The 22946-nt window shown below is 43.2% G+C and overlaps 1 protein-coding gene across 1 annotated transcript in view; it reads left to right on the plus strand.

Moving 5' to 3' along the window:
* The window catches only part of Lamc1 (laminin subunit gamma 1), a 118238-nt gene that overhangs the window by 65525 nt on the left and 29767 nt on the right, over positions 1 to 22946 (plus strand). The window contains exons 2-9 of the mRNA XM_027417362.2: positions 10223 to 10527; positions 14700 to 14830; positions 17253 to 17419; positions 20539 to 20727; positions 21480 to 21597; positions 22023 to 22121; positions 22205 to 22341; positions 22755 to 22877. Coding sequence (XP_027273163.1) covers positions 10223 to 10527; positions 14700 to 14830; positions 17253 to 17419; positions 20539 to 20727; positions 21480 to 21597; positions 22023 to 22121; positions 22205 to 22341; positions 22755 to 22877 — 1269 coding nt within the window. The remainder of the gene's footprint in view (positions 1 to 10222; positions 10528 to 14699; positions 14831 to 17252; positions 17420 to 20538; positions 20728 to 21479; positions 21598 to 22022; positions 22122 to 22204; positions 22342 to 22754; positions 22878 to 22946) is intronic.

A 22946-nucleotide genomic window follows, 5' to 3' on the forward strand; every position in this document is an offset into this window, starting at 1 on the left:
TTAGATACTTGCTATACACTTAGCCTTGGAATGCATGGCTTGTGAAAGTCAAGGAGCTGCCTCATCCATTCTACACTGTAGCACCCACGGCATTCAGATACCCTTTTTATCTAACCCATTTAAAGTGTGAGAAGCAAGATGAAAGCCAGTGGCTGTGTTAGTCTTGTTTCTGTTGCAGGGATAAAATGCCCCACGGGCAGCTTAGGGGAGAGAGGGTTTATTTAAGCTCACAATTCCAGGCTACAGTCAAGTAACAGGATTTGAAACAGCTAGTGATATCTGCAGTCAAGAGCAGAGAGAGAGAATCATGAATGAATTCATGCTTGCACATGCTCATCTCACTCCTTTTTATTCAGTGTAGGACCAGCTCATGAAACGGTGCTGCTCATATTCAGGGTGGGCCCCATCCCATCAATTAACTAGGTTAGGAAAATCCCTCATGGGCACATTCTTAGCCAGCTTAGTATAGATAGTTCCTCATGGAGACTTCCTTCAAAGGTGATTCTAGATTGAGTCTGGTTGACAATTAAAACTAACTGTCACAGCAGGGAAGTAGCTCTCAAACATGATTGCACATAAAAGTCACGGTGTGTTAAAAAAAAAAGGTACAGATTCTGAAATTTCTAGAAATGATACTTAAGAATCTGCCTTTTTCAAAAGTTTTCTAGGTGATCGTTACTCAGGGCCAGGATATGCGAAGGTACTGTAGCCGGAAAGTCCAGGCACAGGCTGAATGGAAGGGAAAGGGCTCTCTGGAGTGAGTGCCTGGAGGTTTTGATCTGCTTGGCTCAGTATTAAGAGCACCTCTGGTCTTGCAGAGGACCCAGATTTTTGCCAGCACCTACATGGTGGCTCACAGTTTATCTTCTGATGCCCAAGGGCTTCAGCATACACATGGTGCACATATATACACATAAAATTAAATAATTTTTGAAGTCACTTATAGTGACCCTGGAATGTCTATTATTCCTTTCTCTCTTGGGAATCTTTGGTAATGCTATCCTCATGGGCTTCACTCTAGGCCAGGGTGAGTCTATAGGACTCGCTCTAGTTCATCTGTGCCACCAGGAAAACTTACTGTCATTGAAACTCCAGCCACATTGAGTCATTCCATCAGCACAAGATATATTATCTTCTAGCATTATCAAAGACAGTTTCTGGACCAAGGAGATGGCTCAGAGGGTAAAGGTGCCTGCTGTTTGGGACACACAGTGGAAGGTGAGAACCAGTAATTGTCTTCTGATAGGCAGAGAGACAGACAGACAGACATGTTAATTTTTTACAGGAAGTTTGCTCTTAGTTCCTATCCAGCTACTATTCTTTATAACAGAATTGCTTGGAAATTGTCTTTAATCTGGCTTTAATCTGTACCCCAGCCCTCCCAGCTCCACCCAACCCAACCCAACATTCTTTGTTGTTTTTAACTAGAAGTCTACCAAACCGTTTTTTCAAGTTAGTAGAGGCTTCTGGTGGCCAGTGCTCAATCTCAGTCTTGCTTCATCTTTCAGAAATGTTTGACTCAGATGATTTTCCTTATTGAGAAGTATGCCAATTGGTTATTCAGATGGTTGGCCCTGAAACCATTACATGCAATTATGCAAATTACAGAGACTGAGTGTGGTGTAGTTATAGATTTATATGTATTTAGGAACATATATTCATACACAATGTAATAACTATTAATGAAAAAGGAGACCATAAATTTGAAAGGGAACAAGGAAGGGTTTGGAGAGAGGAAAGGAAAGGGGGATATGATGTAATTATTAATCTCAAAAAGTCTTTCTCTTTGTTGCTATTTCCCATGAGTCTTCTTTGCTGGTCTGTGTTCATCTGTCCTCATGTCTGTGTCTATTTACAGACATTTTTGTCTAACTCCATAGCTTTGAATACTGATTGCTAATGACTTCCGGATTTCTCCCTCCTGCCTATACTTCTCCCTCAACTTCAGACTTGTTCTGTCTTTCTGTGGTGGTGGAGTTTTAGCCCAGGGCCTCATTCATGCCAGGAAAGTGCTTTGCCTCAGAGCTAAAGTCCCAGCTCCAGATTTTTGTGTATTAATTGCTCTCTTGACATTTCCACTTAGGTGTTTCATGGTCACCTCAAGCGCATAGCCACCAAGCTCCATTTTCCCCAGTCTACCCCTGCAATTGTTTGAGTAAGCAAGCATCAGCTTTGTCTTTCCAGGTGCTTAGGCCTCTTATCCTGTCAGTCAGGAAACCCCCTCAGAGTATGTCTAACAATCCAGTGACTGCATGTCATTGTCACCTTGAACCAAGCTGTTGTCATCTCTTGCCTAGGTTATTGCAGCCCCTCCTCCACCAACTTTTTTATTTTCCCATCCCAGCTTGTGTTTTGCAAATATAGTAGCCCAAGTGAGCCAAGAGGGACTGGTGAGATGGCTCAGTGGCCAAAGACACACAAGCCTGTCAACTTCAGCTTGAGCCCAGACCCCACAAAATTGTCCTTTGGCCTCTACATGAATACTGTAGTGTGTAGTGAGTATTCCTACATTCACATACACATACACAAAATATAAATATATAACATTTAAAAGTAGCAGAGCATGCACTTTTATGTACAAAATTCTCCGGGAGATTTTCACCTCATTTACAGTAAGAACCGGGTCTTTCCAGTGGCCTCAAATATTTCCGCCTGTATTGCCAAAGAACAGAATCCCCCAGATGCTACATATTCTTCAGCAAACTGAAAGGCCAAGATAACGTGACTCAGCCTGGTTAGTAAATGTGGCTGTGATGGTCATACAGCCATTGCGTGGACAGAGAGAATTCTTAACTAAATACTAGAATGTCCTGTGTCCTTAGCCTTGTCCCCTAACACTTTCCACCTTACTCAGACTGACCTCCTGACTACTCCCTAAAGCTTGCTGGCAGGCTCAGGGTTTTTGCATTTGTCCTGAGAATGCTCCTCATCCAGGTGTTCAGGGTTTCACTTAAGGTCTGTGCTCATGTATCACCATATCTGTGTTAGTGAGGTCACCTCTGATAGTGCAATGTTAGCTGGCATTCCTCCTTCCATACTTTCTATATCTGACACATAACTCTCTCTCTGTCTCTCTCTGTCTCTCTCTGTCTCTCTCTGTCTCTCTCTGTCTCTCTCTGTCTCTCTCTCTGTCTCTCTCTCTCTCTCTCTCTCTCTCTGTGTGTGTGTGTGTGTGTGTGTGTGTGTGTGTGTAGGCTGGAATTTGCCATCAGATATCATTCCTGAGGAGGAGCTGTATTCCTTGTATTTTGAGGCAGGGTCCCTCCCTGGCATCTGGGACTTGCTGATTGGACTGGGCTGGCTGGCCAGCAAGTCCAGGGATCGGCCTGTCTCTGCCTTCGCAGCACTGGGATTTTGTAAGTACATGCCCCATGTTTGGCCTTTTATGTGGATGCTGGAGATGGCACTCAAGTCCTTGAACTTCCATGGCAAGCACTGGCCAAGTCACCCCTCAGTCACATCACTGTTACTCTTTTATTCCATCCCTTGCCCAACCTTGCATCCTACTAGATTGTGAACTCCTCTTGTTTGGCACCATATGTATCTTATTTTCTGCTGTGACCTCGTGCTTAGAATATTGGCTAGCTGGCACATACTAATGTTCAGTAAATATTTGTTGAGTGAATGGAAGAATTTGTATCTGTATGATTATCAGGACTAGTGAGGGCTGTTATCTTTGAACTAATGGGTAGCTGTGGTAAGAAATTAATACACAACCATGAAAACTGAGAAAGCCATTTTGTAGTTAGCCACGTATGGATTTGTAGGAATTTATCCTATTGATGAGAGATACAAGTAGACCATGGCCATGGGGAGTGGGAAGGGGGCGTGCTCATTAGGAGCTACAGAAACTAAACAATAAAAGCTTAGCATTCTTCCAAAATGGAACATTGGAATATCCTCAGAAGTTCGTCACAGTGAGCTTGGGGGCAATTGATTCACTTAAGTAGTTGATGAAGAAATAAGGTGGCACTATTTAGCCTTCTGTGATTTTGTGCATTGTGGGGAAGGGATTAGGAGAGTTGGTCTGTACTACACTGCTGCCCTTAGATGCTGCAACCGTTGTTACCATCGCTGGCTGTTTTCTCCTGATTCCTTGACCAGTCTTCACCCCTCTGTGCAGATTAGATAGCACAGAGCGATGAAGACCCTCCCCCAAATGCCCATGGCGTCCTCTCTCCCACAGCTCTACATGTTAAGCAGTTTTGCTTCTGCAGCATAGGTATCACTGCCTTTTTGCTTACTTTCTTTCTGTAATAAATTTAATCATTTGCTTTCTCTGTCTGCCTCCCTCACGTCAGTCAGTTCCCACAGCTAGAACTTGGCTTAGTGGAGTGAGTAGTTTTTTTTTTTTTTTTTTTTTTGCCTGAGTGTGGATGAGTGGGAGGAAAGTCGGGCCTCATTCCTTTAGCTCAGCTCAAGGATTTCAGGCATGCTGTGACCCACTAGCCTGAATCAGGGCTGGTATTAAGCCTTGTAAGCATGAGGTTCCACTTAATAAACCATGTTCCCAGATCTTGACTTGGGCTTCACTTGGTAATCTTATCTCTTTTGGTGACGATATAACATGAAGTGGCAGAGGTACCCAGATTAGGATAAATTTACCTGAAGTTTTATAATGGAAACTGTCAGCCTCTAATGGGAATTTGCACCTGTTTTAAATGACCTTCCAAGCACGCTGGACATTCTAGTATTTAGTTAAGAATTCTCTTTGTCCACACAGGGGCTGAATGACAAATATGGCCACATTTAAAAACCAGGTTGAACCATGTTAGCTGAGCCTTTCACTTTGCTGAAGATTATGTAGCATTTGGGGGATTCTGTTCTTTGGCTGTACAGGTGGAATTTTTTTTTTTTTTCTTGGATGTGTACTGCTCTGGGTTAGTGGCCTGACAGTACCAGGTGGTATTTGGTGAATATGAGGGAGAGGCTAGAATTGTGTCCAAACAACTTAAGTTTGATACTTTATGGGAAAATCTAATTCCTTAGAAATTGTGAGGTTTTTGTCTCCAAAATTGTGTTATCTACTTCAAAATGTGTTCTTCTCATAAACTTCATCCTCACCATCATTTTTACAAACAGCTTTTGATGTATAGAATCTTACTAGTTTATACAAAAGAAATTGAAATCATCTATCTCCCTATATTTGGGCTCTGCATTTAATGTGTCTGTCGTACAATGTGGCATAAATGTGAAAGGAAGTGTTTATAACACACACTTGGAAAACTGACTGTTGAAAACGTGGGCCATGCACTTGAGAAGAGGCCCTTCCTCAAACTGAAAGCGCCGTTGTATTTGTTATAATAAGTTTAGTTGACAATTACTATTTGCTAGAAAATGGTAAAGGTGGCTGTCCTCGTTTGTGAATTGTGGTAATTTAAGTGTACTTTCTGTGGGTCTGTATCCTTTTCCTGATGGCATTTGGCTGATTGACAAAGGGCCAGGCCATGGACAGTCACTGAAATTTAAGGGGAAAAAAGTGAGTTGCCCTCTCTTGTCTTGTCGTTCTTTTCCTATCTCTCTTTCAGCGCTCTATTTAAAAGATGACGCTTAGCCTGGCGGTGGTGGAGCACGCCTTTAATTCCAGCACTCAGGAGGCAGAGGCAGGTGGATCTCAGTGAGTTTGAGGCCAGCCTGGTCTACAGAGTGAGTTCCAGGACAGCCAGGACTGTTTCACAGAGAAACCCTATCTCGAAAAACAAAGCAAAACAAAACAAAAAGATGATATTCAACAGTAGAAAGAACACAACTCGAGCCCTCAGGACTGAGTTTTCCATAGTAGGGGTGACTCTGCTGAACTTGCTCTGGTCCTCTCAGTACAACCTGGAAGTACTTAACTGTCCTAGTCCTGTGTGGTCAGCACTGACTGGGCTCTGGGCTCTCTGGATCAGTGTGTCTGTGTCTGTGCAGTCATCTTCAAGGCGAACAGTGACAGCTGGTATGCAGCTGGACATGTTGTCCTGGGAACTCTGTGCTAACAACACTGGAAACGTTTTCAAACAGTTGCTTTCTGTGTCTGTTTGTGTTAACTGTTTGGAGAGCCCTAGTTAGTAGCCTAAACATACAGCATCTCTAATTGACTTTGTTCTTCAACTTTATTAGTGTTTGACTCCTAAGTCTGACTGCACGGAGAACGCTCCATTTCTGATTTCTAGAGAGCTAGCCTGTAAGTACAATAATGAACCAGCGGCACCAATTTGATTCTTTAGAGGGAACTTGTTTTGTTCTGATTCAAGCCATGGAAGGCATTTTGGAACCCTGGAAAGTTCTGTATGGCCATTGTCATTCATCACTAAACTGTAAAGGCGGTTGTTTCACAAGGTCCTCATGGAATTCTTCCTAACCGCACATAACAGAGAGACGTTTATGTTCCCCAGCAGTCAGTGTTTGCATCCAATTCTAAGACAGGAAGAGCTTCTCCCTTCTCAAAGAGATTAGAAATACTTCACCACGTAGGAGGCTGCAGCAGAATTCCTTGGCTTGGCGCTGCTGGAAGCATGGCTGGATTTTCATTGTTCGGGCAGCCCCCTCCTCTTCTCTCATTCCTTCAGGGCTGTAGGATTCAGGGCAGAAAATATTAATTAGTTTTGAGTGCTCCATTCTAAACATCTGCACTTGAGTTTTTTTTTTTGTTGTTGTTGTTTAAAGAAGGAATGTGGCAGGGGAGGACGGGGGCCAGTAGAACACTCAGAAGCTGGGTACTCTCTGCAGGGTGTGTATATCCATGGTGTCCTTTTGTGCCTGAACAGGAAGTGATGGATCCAGAATTGCACTTAGGATTTCCTACATCATTTGATATGGCTCCTGTACCTTAGAGCTCTACCATCTAGTTTTGCTTGCTTCTATGATGGAATGATAGGATGGCAGGGTCACTGGAGTGGAAATTAGAGAACCTGAATTTATTTTCTATCCACCTACCAATTAATTAGCTCTTCTTATTTTGCCAGTGTGGAATGATAAGATGGGCCAGTATGAGGCCGAAAGTGTGGTAAGACAGAAGGAGGGCAGGCAGGGGGAAGGACAGACAGACATGGAGGCGCTCAAGTGTAGTGCACAAGTGGGCACTGACTGGGACTTTGAACTCAGGTCCTCACGCTTGAGTAGAAGGCACTTTTTCTAACTTAGGCATCTCCTGGCCCAGCTCTTAGCAGATTTTAATACTGTTGATGGTCCCTCCTCAGAACCTGTTTTCTGGTTCCTACTCTCCCTGGTCACTTCTGCACTGTGTGATTTGTCATCGCCTCTGGCTGTGCCTTAAACCTTGGTGCTCCTCAGGGTGATCTGAAAACTGGCTCTTAACGCTACACACTTGCTCCTTGCTTTCTACATGCTCCTTAAGCTTCAGTATCTACATACTAAGAGGTCCCGAGACTTTATGTCTAACTTAGATACTTCTGGTCCTTCAGGCCACTCACATCCTCTTGCCTTATAGAGATTTCCTCTTATCTAGGTGACCTGCAGGTATCTGAGGTGAACTCATCCCCTACTTTTATAATCCTGGTTATCTTCTGCTGTCTTGGCGAGTGGCCCTGTTTTCCCTTTGGTGGCTTTTAAGGTAGAAAATGAAATGTTATTCCCGATCTTCCTCCTCATGGGATGGGAAGCAGCCGCTTTGACGAGGAAGCGGAGGGGAGTAGAAGCAGAGGCGTCTTTAAGGTGGCTCCTGTTCCTCTCTGTCTGCTGCTACACCTCTGTTGATGGTGTCTCCCCATGCTTCACTAGAGGCCCATTCATTTCTCTGGAGTTTATTGTCTCTGTTTCATGGTTAGTCTGTCATCTTTCCTGGACTATTTATTGCCACATCTTAAGAAGATGTCCTTGGGCTGTGCATGGTGGCACATACCTTTAATCCCAGCATTCCGGGAGCTGGGAGCAGAGGCAGGTGGGTCTCTGTGCTGGAGGCCAGCATGGTCTACATTGTGAGTTAAAGGACAGTCAGGGCTAGCTATATTAAGAGGCTCCATCTCAAAACAAAACAAAACAAACAAAATCAGTCAACCAAACAAACAAACAAAAAAAGAAGTTGTCCTTCATTCTAATCTCCACACTGGCCCTAAAGTCTACTCTAGCATGCATTTCCTGGGATAAGTGCTTCATTGGTGGCTGTCTGAGGAAGCTCCTTCCCTTTTCCTGTGACCAGCGAAAGGCTGCTCCGAAACAAGGCTGAGAGCTCAACCGGGAAGCCAGCAAGTCTCAGAGTGACTGAAAGCAGTGTAGCTCTCTGCATGCTTTGTTGCTATGGCCACAATGTAGCCTCATATGCAGACTTATTTCAGAAGGTATCTGCTATAGGTCAGGCTGCTGAAAAGCAGTGAGATGTTAGGAAGGTAGGGAGAGAAGGAAAGTCAAGGTAATGTGTAATCCACAGATTAGTGAGTAAGCCTGTGAGCATCCCACGCCACCTACTCCTGTGCAAAATCAACTGTTTGCCTTGCTGGAATGTCTTAGAGAGGAAGTTTCTGGAATGCCATGGATACTATACAACAATCTCACTCTCATTCTGAAGTGATGGCTTGCCAGTGTTTGACAGCAGAGACAATGGTTCTTTTAACAAAGCTGTGTGAACTGTAGTGTGTGACCTGTGTCTGGGAAAGACACTGTGCCCCACCTGAGAGGAGGGGTCTGTATTGTGTAGCTCTTTGGTGAATGTACTTACTAAGTACCCCAGGGGCAGTTAGGCCCTTATATGAACAGGTCTAAATCCTTAGTTCAAGAGTTTTTGCATAAACTCTAATATTGCTTTACATTGAACTTTCTAGTGGGTGGAGGATGTGCAAGAGTGGATGGGGCAGGATTGTTCTCATCTTTTTATAAAAGGGAAACTGTTACAGCAGAAATCAGATAGCTAGTGGGTAAAGGAGCCAGGCTGAGCTCAGGCCCCACAATGCCCAGTCCTGTATTCTTGCATGCTTCAGCTTTGTTTAAGTTCGTCTGTGTTGTATTAGAGTACTCTGTGTGTGTGTGTGTGTGTGTGTGTGTGTGTGTGTGTGTGTGTGTGTGTGTGTGTGTGTGTGTGTGTCTGTCTGTCTGTCTGTCTGTCTGTCTGTCTTGGGGTGTGGGGGGGAGTTATTAAATCTCTTCTATGATCTGGACCAGTTGAGAAAGTCAGTTTTAGTGTAGATATGGCCTGGACTCACAGTAGAGGTCTCTTCCCCAGAATCTGAGAGGGCAGGGGTCCTTGTTCTGCATAGGAAAAGGTCAGGGTGGGTTTTTTTTTTTTTTTTTTCCCTAAGAGGTGATTCATTTGTGGGGAGTATATGCAAGCTCCTTAAGAACAAAGATGTTTTTCTGTACACACCCTGTGCCCAGAGTGTCTCATAGGATTGAATGTGGAGTTGAGCTCAGCAAATACTTGTTGACCCAACTGTGGTCACCATGTGTCTGGTAGAACACAGAAGTAGCAAAGCATTAAGTATTGTAAAGGATAGGCATGGATGGTGAGTAAATAAATAGTTGTATATTGTCTGAGGATATGCCATCCCAACCATTGGCCATGCTCTCTGGCTGTGCAGGGACCCCTCCCCCCAACATTGTGCTTATGGATGGTGGGCAGAGGGCAGACAGCCTATGACTCCTCCTCCTGCTCTTTGCTGCTCAGAGCTGCTTCTCTTGTATTCTCTTTCTTGTGAACACATCTTCAGATATAACCTCTTCAAGATGCTTTTCTCTTTCTTCTTCTATCTCTTTGTTGAGCTTCTGAATGAGGGTTTTCCCTTTTCCTGTTCATGTCCAAACACTTTCCTTCCCACTGGGGTAGATGAAAACGTAGTTCTGAGGACAGTCTTCCTGCGTCAAGAGAGTCTCACTGTAGTTAATAAAAAAGTAAGGCTTTTAAAGTACTTAAAAAGTACCCAGAAGACCGATTTCAAAAGTCCTCAGATGGTTTTCAATATCTTTTAATTAAGCTTTCCCTGAAACTGCAGCATGAAGAGTAGGTGAGCTTTTTATTTAGTTTTATTTTAAAATTCATTAGTACTGTACTTATACCACAAGTTTTCATGGCCAAAGTTAAGAAGCCAACTGGACTTTGTGTATTGTGAGGAAATGTGCACTTTCCAGGTTTAGAGTAGCCCACCAGGCCCAACCACTGTGTTGAGTGGACTGAGGTCTTCGTGGTCTATTGCTGGGCCCCTCTTCATCAAGCTGCAGACCTAGTTAGGAATAGGGGCATTTTTTATCTTTATCTACAAAACTTAAGAACTTTGATGTGTTTGTTCCACAGGAAAGGCTTTTGACATCACTTACGTGCGTCTCAAGTTCCACACCAGCCGTCCAGAGAGCTTCGCCATTTATAAGCGCACTCGAGAAGACGGGCCCTGGATTCCTTACCAGTACTACAGTGGCTCCTGCGAGAATACTTACTCAAAGGCCAACCGTGGCTTCATCAGGACAGGAGGGGATGAGCAGCAGGCCTTGTGTACTGATGAATTCAGTGACATTTCCCCCCTCACCGGGGGCAACGTGGCCTTTTCAACCCTGGAAGGAAGGCCCAGTGCCTATAACTTTGACAACAGTCCTGTGCTGCAGGTAGGCACTCACAAGGTGGTGTGGGAACTGGCTGTTCTCTCCCCGACTAAGTATGAAAATTATCCACGTGGCCCGTCACATGGGCAGCAGGGTTTCTGCTGTTCTCCTGTGTGTTAACTGTAAGTGAAAGGAACTATTTTCTTCCCATTGCCTGGGTGACTTTGGCTCTATATCTTTTCCACTTCTAAACATATCCCAGGGCTTAGCCTTTACAAGACAAAAACAAGCAAACACACACTAATTTTGGGGGTTGTTTGAGACAAGGTCTGAAGTGGCCCACTTAGGCTGTTGAGGATGACCTTGAACTCCTGACCCTCTGGCCTCAACCTCCCCAGTACACCACCACATTGAACTACTTTGCAAATTTTATTAAAGCTGAACAGTTTTAACTTTAGTGTCTATACTTGAGGAAGGAACATACACGTCTGACTTCTTCAAGAAGATATTGGTGTAGGGCTGGGACTGTAACTCAGTGTAGACTGTTTAATTTCTAGCACCTCATAAAGCAAGAGAGGTAGAGGCAGGAAGATCAGAAGTTTAAGGTCATCTTCATCTGTGTTGCAGGTTCAAGGACAGCTTAGAATACATGAGATACTGTCTTTAAAAGATTCTCATTTTTTTATATATATATTTTAAAATTTATTATTGTGTGTGTGTGAGCACAATAGCTCATGTATGTAGGTCAGAGAAGAACAACTAAAGGAAGTTGGTTTTCTTCTATCCTGTGGATCCCAGAGATGAAACTGATGGTTTGCTGGCAGGTGCCTTTACCTGCTGAGCCTTCTTACCAGCCTGTCCCTTCCCAAAGTAAATAAAATATTTGAAATAACCTTCCCATTTTTCTTGCATCCTATCTTAACTGCTCCTTGATTTGACAAACTAAAGGTATATATTTTAATATGGGGAACAGCTGATGCTTCCCCATAGCACACAGGACATTTTGTCTATATTGATCGTCACTGTGAGAACTCTTTCTTCTTCACCTGAGAAGTTGAGTTCTACAGACGAGATGTCTGCTAGAGTATCTTGGTACTGTGCTTAAGCATCACTTAAAAACCTTTCCCTGTATAACAGTAGGACAAATCAAAGATTTCTTCCATCAGTTAGTTCTATGTGCACAGTACTTATACACCCTCCTATGGAGTCTCTGTGTGTGACTTGGGTTTAAACTTTCCACATGTTCTGGCTGGGTGACTATGGAAGAGTGGGGATCACTGTGTCATTCTTAGAGACTGATGCAGACACTGATGTCACTCCTATTTAGATGGTGATGTTAGTATCTAAATGGGAGCAGTCTATATATATTCGTTGGGGAAAAAAGGAAGGACTACGTGTGACTTTGCAAATGCTGTGTCCATTTCATGAAAACTTCTTAGTGGAAACCCCCTGTTTTTCTGGGCTTTCCACTTCCAGATTCTTGGTCTTTTTCTCTGGAATTTATTTACAATTACCATTCTTTTACATTTATTTATTTTGCATGTAAGAGCACATGTGTACACTGTACCGCCCACATATAGGTCAGAGACAACATGCAAGACCTTCTACCATGTTGGTTCTGGGGATTGAACTCAGATCATCAGGCTTGACAGCAAGCACCCCTACCCACTGAGCCATCTTGCCAGACTTATAATTTGTTCTTACATTAAAGGACACTTTCTGATTTGGTTATATAGTTTTAGGCAGAGCCACTGATAAGAATATATTATTCATGCATGTCCAGTTTCCCACCCATTGTATTCTTTTAGGCTGTCAGGAGATGTGTGAATATGAAAGTAAATCCAAGCATTTACCAAGGTCTTTTAGAAAAGAGTTTCTGGTAAAGCAGATAAAATAAATGGCAGAGAGAATAGCTGATTTAGAGAGATGAAATAGCTAAAAACTGAAGGAAAGTCCTAGGAAAGGCGATATGGCAGATATCTGCCAGCCTTGTTTCTTTGTCCAGATGACTGTATTTCCTATCCTGGAGAGACTGCAGTGGGACCAGTAGGAAAGGGTGGTTTTCTGGCTCCTTTGCTTGCTGCAGGCCACAGTCTGTCTTGAGCAGCTCCCCAGCAGGGATTCTGCTGTTATCTGCTCTTCATGTCATAGAAACTAGTGAGAGTCTGTGGTAAGAATGCTTTGGGTGTCTTCGTAAATTTGGTGAGTTCATTTCATTATGCAGTAGCTTTAATTAGGTGTGTCTGGACATAAGAGCCCTGGCTGTCTTAGCCTGGGGCCAAGTCGGGTGAGCAGATTTGACTTCTAGCTGATAAGAGCAAACTGCCTTCTCCCAGATGGAGGAGGAGATATCTCAGGTTCCACTGTCTGAGTATCAGTATGTATTAGTTTGTAGTTCTTAGCATCTGTTATATACTTAGTTGTAGTTGAGCAAACATGTTAACAGCCGTAGATAACTGAGCAGCATTCTGATGTCTAGATGTGCTAAGCCTGTTAACTTTTGTAACTCTGTAAGTCGGATGTTTTTATCATGTTCCTTTTCACAGATGAGGAATCAGAGCTCAGAAAGGATGTAAATTGCCCCACCTCACAGTTTTAGTTGGCAGAACTGAGACTCATACTCCGGTCTTTTAAGATATTCATGATGAAGGCAGTTGTCAGAGTGGTATCCTGGGAGCTTTCCATCTCCTTTGTAGAAGGGAGCTGTGGTAAAGATGAAGCCCTTAGAAGGTATTATAAGCATTAAACAGAGGTGTGTTTAGCTATTTACATTATGGACAACTAACAGATTCCTGCCATTGTGGTGGAGAGTGGGAGTTGCTACTGAGTTCCAAGATTGGATATAGTAAAATCATCAGCTTCTCCTTTCTAATTATACTTGAAGTTTCATGGAGATTAGTTTTTTATGAGCTCTCCCTGTTGCCAGGTATTTGGCTTAGCTTAAGGCAGTGGTTCTTAATCAGGAGTGCACTTGCTGGTCTCATAGAGCCCTCTAAAAGCATAGATGCCTGAGCCAATCCTCCCCATTTGTTACAGATGTGAAGGTGATTCTGGCACATAACTCCTTAGTCAGTCTCCTGGACTGGAGTAGAAGTGCTATCTTTGGTCTAGGTTCACTCATCAGGCGGGTCAACCAAGGGCTGAGTCTTTCTTTTCCCCAGGGGTCTTCCATGTTCAGGAGACCAGAGCTGAGGCAAGTCCTTGAGCATGTATAGTCCTTATCAAGCCTCTGCTTGTGTCATATTGACTGATGTCCCCTCTGCCCAAACCAGCTGTACATCCAAGCCCAGAGTCAGCATGGAAGGAAACTGCACAGGGTGTGGCCCTGGCAGGCTGAGTCATTGGGATCATTCTGATAGCAGTATGTAAGCATCTGATAAAGTTAGCTCAATGAAAGGGCATTTATTATAAGGGCTTAGATGTCATAAAACCCAGGGGTAATATTGCAGCCTTCATTCTTGCTGCTCTGTTATGAAACACCTTTCAACTTGATCACATGAAGATTCATTCACTCTGTGCCAAGCATGAGGGTCACTGCACCGAACAAAATGAACATAATTTCCTACCCTTCTGATACCTTTAATCGGGGTGTGGTAGGCAGTGTTGAGATGGATGGCATAAGCAAAAGCAATGGAATGGTGGGCCAGGGAAGACCTAACAGAAGTGATGTTGTAGGAAAGATGACAACAGACACAGAACTGCATTTGATTGGCTTGGGTCAGCATGCTCACACGTTGCCTTGTGCTTAGGTATCTATCTGCCCCACACCAGTGGGGTTCAGGCCTAGGAGCCAGAGCTAGATGGTACAAAACGTACAGGGAGAAGCAGTGCATGCACAGGGCACGTGTGCTAGAATGTGTGGCATTCGTGTGTTCTGAGCTGTGACTCCTGGCTGCACTGTAGTTGTAGACTGACAGGGGAGCAAGGAGTCCTGCTGAGAGTTCCTGCTCACTGGGTTTCGCTCAGCCCCTTCAGCCAGCTTAGGAAGAAACCGACAGTGTCTTGGCCTTTGGAATCTCCAAGTGGTGAAGCAACTATTGACTGCAGAAGAGCCAAGAAGGAAAATGTCAGGGAATCAAAGTTAGTTCTTCAGTATTCCAGTGATTTATTTAACAAAAGAGGATCTAGATTAACATATGTACTATTTAGAAGATTTTGTCAAATGTGTTTCTCATCTTCAGTCCCTATACTTCTCTTTATTTTATTTTGTTTATTTATTTATTTTTTTCTGGCAGGAATGGGTGACTGCTACTGACATCAGAGTAACACTCAATCGCCTAAACACTTTTGGAGATGAAGTCTTTAATGATCCCAAAGTTCTCAAGTCCTATTATTATGCAATCTCAGACTTTGCTGTGGGCGGCAGGTGAGTAAACTATGATTGGAACTTTGATGTAGAACTGTTTACGACTTTATTAGCATTTAGGGACCATGTGGATCTGGAAAGACAAACTACAATTTAGACTTTTTTTTTTTTTTTCTTACCAGATCTTATTCTGGAAGCTAAGCAATTAGGTTTTCTGAAACCTTGTTAAGTTCACTCTCATTGACCATTTAAGTGCAGAGTCCAGTAATTGATTCTGCAGAGCTGTTGCTTAAGGGAGAATCTTGACCTAGGATCTTACAACTGAGTTAAGAGCAATTCATAAATATGTAAATTTCAAATATAGGTTGAGCATCCCTAATCCACAAACTCAAAATGTTCTGGCTTGCTTTTTGTTGTGATAAACACCATGACCAAAGGCAAGCTGGGGAAGGAAAAGGCTTATTTATCTTACAACTGTCAGATCACAGTGTATCAGTGAGGGAAGCCAGGGCAGAAATTCCAGAGAGGCAGGAGTCTGGAGGCAGGAACTGAACCTAGGCCATGGGGGAGTGCTGTTTACTAGGTTGTTCTCCAGGCTTGCTCAGCCTGCTTTCTTACACAATCCAGCCACCTGCCCAGGGATAGCACTGCGTACAGTTGGGTCTGGATGGGTTTTCAAGGACAGAGAGATTTGGGTAAAAAGGGAAGATGTCTGGATTGAGTGCAGGAAGATGGGTTGTATCAGCAACATTCAGAGAGAGTAATTATGCTTGATGAGAAGAAAATCTCTTTGCAGAACTGTAAACCAGAAAGATGGATTTATGGTCAGGGATGACAGGCTAAGAACCATGGACTTTCTTCCCTTGTATTAGCCCATGAGGTCTCTAGAGCAGAAAATTTATTTTTGTATCTGGTGTTCCTGGCATGCTCATGGAGATTGGTTTGAAATGTAACCAGTGAGAAATTGCACAGTGTTTGGGGTGAGGCTATAATATAGAAGCTGGGTTAGGAAGATGAGTGAATGGTGAGAGCAGAGCATAGTGTTACATGGTTATGAAGACACCATGAAGCCCATTACTTTATATGCTGACCCACAGAATCAATTCAAATAATGTTTAGGGTGAGTGAGCAAACAGGGTAAAGGGACAGTGTGGTTGATGGAATTTCCATTCCTGCTTTGATTCCATATAATCTGAATATTAAAAAACAAATGCCTGATGTCAGGCTCCTGACTGATCAAGAGGAATGCAGAGATGCGTTTTACTGTGAAAGGGAAATTACCCGGCCATTAGTCAAAGATGCTCTTAAGGTCTGACCATCTGGAGAACAGTGATACTGTTATTAAATACAGAAAATGGACTAGCCGGGCAGTGGTGGCACACGCCTTTAATTCCAGCACTTGAGAGGCAGAGACAGACAGATCTCTGTGAATTCAAGGCCAGTCTGGTCTACAGAGTTCAGGATAGGCTCCAAAGCTACATAGAAGCCCTGACTTGAAAAAGCAAAAGAAAGAAAGAAAGAGAATGTGCTAACTTGGAGGAAATGATGCACTTAATCATAGACTTATAGAGTTTAAAGTTATGAGAGACATTAAGTTTGTACAACCACTAGGGACAGGAGCGTTGGAGAAGGATGGGAACAGGATTCTAGACTCAGGACTCATCTCTGCACATTGAAGATGACTTCAGTGTGTACGGGCATTTTTAGATAGCAGTTGAAGCTGTAGAATTGCTGTCTTTAAGGAAGCAAGTGAGAGAAATGTCTCTGCTCCAGCCACATTCACATCTCTGAGTTTCCCTGCAGCCTCAGTTTATTGCTGTACATACTTATCTAGGGGATCCTTCACTGGCAGTTGCCCTCAGAGAGCCCCATGGAATAGTCTGTCTAGTGGACATCTCTGGGGAATTAGGTGTCCAAGTCAGTGCCTCACTTCCTTCAATGGGAAGAATTGGTCTTTAGGATGAATTATTGCCACAAGTATTAACTTGTGTCTGTTCAGTCCTGTATGTAGAAATTAAGCAATTCGCAGTGACTCTGAGAGAGCCTTCATCATTGTCTGTTTCATGGGTGAGGTTCAGGCAACTGTAAGTGGCAGGGAAGGGTTTCAAACCCAGGTGGCCTGGTGTCAGACTGTGTGCTATTCTTAGCCATTGTCTTCTGCTGGTCCTGAAGATCCTGACTTCAGGAAATATCTGCTGGTATTCTTGGAAACTGTTAGGGACTGTCTTCTGTCTAGTTAATGTTCCATTCTGGGTTTTTTGGGTATGGGTGTGTGTGTGTGTGTGTGTGTGTGTGTGTGTGTGTGTGTGTGTGTGTGTGTTTCAACTTATCCTTACCAAGTGCCTCAGTTTATACTTTTGAATGGTAAAATTCAAAGAATTCTTCAGTTGCTTTTGGTTTTCTGTATACACACTTTCTCTGCATTGTTTCTAGGACCTCACAGTGGTTCCATTCTCAGCCACCCCTTCTCTTTCCTCTCCAGGTGTAAATGTAATGGACATGCCAGTGAGTGTGTAAAGAATGAATTTGACAAACTGGTGTGCAATTGCAAACATAACACATATGGAGTTGACTGTGAAAAGTGCCTGCCTTTCTTCAATGACCGGCCATGGAGGAGGGCAACCGCTGAAAGCGCCAGCGAATGCCTACGTGAGTGTCATTGGGGTAGCCTGTCTATTTGTCTTAAGGACTGCAGCTGGAAGAAGGGATGGGTAACTTCCTCACTGATGGAAAACTCTGAAAGGCATTGCTCCTGTAGAGCAGGGGACTAAACTACACGCCCACCAGAGGAAAATGATGGATGAAGGAAGTTGGTTAAGAATATACTATGCTGGTTTTGTCTCCTTCATGAACATCAGCTAGGGAGCAGAATCACCAAGGTCCAGGAGTTCGCTTAGATTCAAATACTGGGTCAATGTGGCACCTCTTAAATGTGACTACTATAGTCACTGTGGCCCTTTAAAATCAACCACCCCTCAGTATCCATAGTAAATGGTTTCCAGAACCTTCCTTACACACCAAAGTTCATGGCTGTTCCAGCTCACTATATAAAATGTCATAGTATTTGCATTTGACCCTGCACCCCCTCTTCCATGCTTGTCACCTGTACATTACTAGTATGGTATACAGTGCAAATGCCATGTGAATACTTGTCCTACATTGGGGGATGGAGTCAATAAGGAAAAGTCTGTACTATATTAAGTATAGACATTATCGAACCCCCCCCTTCCAGGCTATTGGCAGCTGATGGAATGCTGTGGCTGTGTGACTCCAGGTACAGAGTACAGCCGTTCTCTTTTCATCAGTATTCATTCACTCAAGCAGCCAGCTTGGTTAGTGTAGGTCAGATACAGTGAGCTCATTCTCAAAATCATTTTCCCTTTATCTGAAGAGAAAAGTAAGAAGAACTTGCCCAACCATTGCCTGGTTATCTGGGTGGCTTTGGAAGAAGGGATAAGCCCTGTACCCTAGCAAAGGTAAAAATGGAGAAGTTAACACATGTTTCGTCTTCATAATGCCATAGCTTATTCTGAACAGACTGAGAGGGGAACTCAGGAGAGAAAGCATAGAGTCATGATTTGTCCAAGACTTAATATGAGCAAACTTTAAAGCAATCACAGTGTTCTTACGTCCTTTCTCGGTTGGGGAATAATAAAAGGAGTAAGAAGGACACTTGGAGTGGGCAGCAATTATTGCACACCTTGAGACGGAGCCACCTTCTCACTTAGGATGGTGTTCATTGAGCTGCCTTGAGCAGAATTTATGATGCATCTTTCCTTTCTCTCAACAAACCCTGGAGTTGCTGATAAACTTTATAGCCTCCTCTAGCATTTCTAAGCATCCAGTGAGCTTTAATCCCATTACCACAGTAATGTAGTTGGATGATGTAAGATGAGGCCTGTCAAAAGAGACATGAAGCACTCCTAAAACATGTCATCTAAACACACGTGCATTTGTAAAGTTCTGTGCATATGGATGTCATGTTTCTAGTTTATCCAGGAAATAAAAACAAAATGCTGTTCATCACTAGGAAACGAAGTGTAGCCGCTATCGGGCTTTGATAAGGAACTCACTGAATTTTCTTTTCTCCACAGACTCTTCAGCACTAACCCTTCAGAGTGAAGTAGTCACTACTATAGCAGGACAGATGGGATACTGGGGATAGATGAAAGAACAATCCCTCATCCTAGTTATGAATGAGAGAGGCACAGCCCATGCTGTAGCTTAGGGTTGGAGCAGAACAGACATGGGAATTGTTCTGCTTTGTGATCTCAGCACCAGCCCACTGCTCAGCAAAGCTGGGTTGACTGCGGGTTGATGGAGGGCAGCTTGGGACAAGAGAAGTAGTTAGTGAAAAGGGAAGGGCACTATACAACAGCTATGGAAAAGGGGTAGGCACTAAAACATGGCTTAATTAAACTCCAGGTCTTGGGGCCAGCATTCAAGTTTCTAAAAATGTTTTTAGTTATAATTCTATAATAGACTGTATTGTACATAAAAAGGAAAATATATATTCAAATACTAAAAAAATAGTTGATAGCTCTATCATAAACCAAACAAAACTTTGTTTTTATGTGATGGCTAAGAGCTTATATATTTTTTGGACAAGTTAAATCTGAGAAGATCATCTTACAATAAGCAGCAATAAAGACTCTCTGTGACCCCAAATATTTATTTATTTGTTTATTTTTTAGACAGTATTTAACTATGTAACCCTGGCCTGGAATTCTCTGTGGAGACCAGGCTGGCCTCAGACTCATAGAGCTGCCTTCTGGGTGCTGGGTTTAAAGCTGTGCCCTATGCCTGGCCGGTTACTTATTCTTAAAGTATGGTTGTGTTTAACCAATGATCCTGTTGAAACTGTAGGTCTATAGCAGATGGATCTGAGGGGTCTGGATTTTCCTGTAATTCTGCTTCCATCATGAGACATGCTGATTTAAACCTACATGTCTCAAGTTCCCTGGTCTGGATTGATAATCTGGCCCTTTGACAGTGTCTTAATGTGTTTGGATTGTTGATGAAAAATGTTAAAAACTGCATGATAAATTAGTGCCTTGTTTTTGCTGCCAGTTCTATAAGAATACAGAGTTAGAAAAAAAAAATGTATGTGGTAGTACACACTTTCATCCCAGCACTGGGGAGGCAGAGGCAGGCAGATCTCTATTACTTCAAGGTCAGCTCTACATGGTGAGTTCCAGACCAGCCAACACTATACAGTGAAATCCTGTCCCAAAAAACAATTAGAAAAGGATCCTTGGACTTGGCTCTTACATATGAACAGCTACTGGGACACAGATTCTTTTCTGGGTATAGTTCTTATGTTTAGGATTACCCTTTTTCTATAAGGATGGATATTTCTTCATAAAGTGACGATCAGGCTATGTAAACTTGTTGACATACTAGGTTTTCTGTAAACAATGTGCCTGGTAGTCATTCTATACAATCTGTCACTGAGATGTAGGAAATTGTGGTCTGGTTTTCTTGGAGTCTTTTAAAATGTTTTCTTAAAGGTATACAGGTCTTGGGGGCTGTAGTGATGACTCAGAGGTTAAGAACACACACGCCTCTTCCAGAATTCATTTCCCAATTAAGCACCCATGTTGGGTGGTTCACAGCTGCCTCCTCTAACTCCAGCTCCAGGGCATCTGACACCTCTTTTGGCTTCTGCAGGCATCCCTACACACATGGCATTCACTCATACAGACACATGGACATTTTCTTTTTAAAGGTATACAGATCTGACATGACTTGTATATTTTGGCCTATAGCCTGTGACTGCAATGGCCGATCCCAAGAATGCTACTTTGACCCTGAACTATACCGTTCAACTGGACATGGTGGCCACTGTACCAACTGCCGGGATAACACAGATGGTGCCAAGTGTGAGAGGTGCCGGGAGAACTTCTTTCGCCTTGGGAACACTGAAGCCTGCTCTCCATGCCACTGCAGTCCTGTTGGTAAGTGACAGGAAGGATCCATTCCACTTGATGGAGTAAGATGACACTGTAGACTCCTGAACCCAGAAAATAGAGCTTTGTGTCCTGAGCATGTGCGGTTAGGTGCGGCAGTTTGAGCGCTGTTCTAGCTTGTATTGTAAATAACTCCTTCTGCCCCCACGTCTCTCCCTCCCTCTACGAAGATGAACTTTCGGATTACTTCCTAGTGTATGTAAAAGAAGTAGTGGTTTTGTAAATAATTGGCAGCTGGGTCATGGAGACCATCTGAACTTTGGCTAAAGAAGGCTCCCCTTGTTAATGATTTTGTTTAGTCTGATCTCCTTAGAGGGCTGAGCTGTGTGCAGCACGTTAGAGTGTGTCTAGAGCTGCACAGCAGCGTTCAGTCTCTTGTATTTTTCTTTTTGAGTTGGGCTAATATTTTGTTGTTTTGTGCCTATGTATAGTGAAGTTCTAGATGAGAATCTTATGGCATGTCTGATGGCCAGAGAGGTGTCCGGCCTTGTGTGGACTGTATCACTGGGGATAGTTTTGTTCGAGAGTAGTGGGTGTGCCTGGAAACCTGAACGCTTATGGCTTTTAAAGCTATGATTTACAAAGAGTTCTAGTTTGGAATTTGGTCCTTATTTTCTCTGATCATCTAGAGATTACATATTGGTCATCAGGCATTACTTTTAGCATCTGTCTGCTTGTGTTTCTTTTTACTTACCCATCTGTCCATATTTGGAGTTGAACACGAACTCGTTGAATTTTAGGTTCTCTCAGCACACAGTGTGACAGTTACGGCAGATGCAGCTGTAAGCCAGGAGTGATGGGTGACAAGTGTGATCGTTGCCAGCCTGGATTCCATTCCCTCACTGAGGCTGGATGCAGGTAAATGTTTTCAGGATCAGAGACTGGTCCTGAATCTGCACAGGAAAGTGGTAATAATAGCAGGAGCCCTTTCCCAGCAGTGATTGTCAGAAAGCTTCAACACCACTGTGATGCTGACCCTGGGGTTTTGGAGAGTACAGAGAGTGTTTTTAGTAGTTTAAGTTAGTGTGCACAGTATTGGGTTTCATCATGGGTGATGACTGAAACCAAATCCAAATGGAAAAGTATCAGGAGTTCATTTTGTCCTTTAAAGGTCACTCTGTGTAAAATCTGCCGTTATGTAAAGCAGTTATGGCAGATATGGCTGTAAGCCAGGAGTGATGGGTGACCAGTGTGACCATTGCCAGCCTGGATTCCATTCCAGGCTTTAAGAGTGGGATTTCTTTTCTCTCTCTTCATTGTTGTATTCCATTCCCATCCAACAGGCCATGCTCCTGTAATCCGTCCGGCAGCACAGATGAATGTAACGTTGAAACAGGAAGATGTGTTTGCAAAGACAACGTCGAAGGCTTCAGCTGTGAGAGGTAGCTCCGTCTTTAACTGTTGTTTTCATAGTATCAGATTTCCAGTGGAAACAGTGACTGAAATCTGCCTTAACTTCTTTCAGATGCAAACCTGGATTTTTTAATCTGGAATCATCTAATCCTAAGGGTTGCACACCCTGCTTCTGCTTCGGGCATTCTTCTGTGTGTACAAATGCTGTTGGCTACAGTGTTTACGACATCTCCTCCATCTTTCAAATTGGTAATTCAGCCCTTATTCACCCTCATGAGCCTCTAGAGCTCTGAGACCACTTCTACACAGGTGTTTTTTGAATCAGTAACTTGGGAGTGTTTTTGATACTAGGAACATTTGATGATATTTAATATGCATTTGTGTGTGTGTGTGTGTGTGTGTGTGTGTATGTGTGTGTTCCTTTAATGAAAACATACATGTGGCTTTAGAGAATTTACTGTAGTAAGCAGTGATTATAAATGTTCCATAAAAAATACAGCAAAATATGTCTTTGAGGGGATAGTATTATATAGGTTCTGTTGTGGGGACAAAAATTTTTATTGATGCTTTTCTCTATATAAGGTGCAGTCTCACATTTTGTGAGTGTGCATACAGGATGTTTGTCACGTAAAAATGCCTGTGTCTTCATTCTCTACCTGCAGATGAGGATGGGTGGCGTGTAGAGCAGAGAGACGGCTCGGAGGCATCTCTTGAGTGGTCCTCTGATAGGCAGGATATTGCCGTGATCTCAGACAGTTACTTTCCTAGGTACTTCATCGCCCCTGGTAAGTGAGGCTGGAAAGCAACACAGCTCTCTGTGCTTCTCTTCTCTTCGTCACCACCTCACATTCTGA

Source organism: Cricetulus griseus, chromosome 5 (assembly GCF_003668045.3).
Source record: "Cricetulus griseus strain 17A/GY chromosome 5, alternate assembly CriGri-PICRH-1.0, whole genome shotgun sequence".
Taxonomy (NCBI): Eukaryota; Metazoa; Chordata; class Mammalia; order Rodentia; family Cricetidae; genus Cricetulus; species Cricetulus griseus.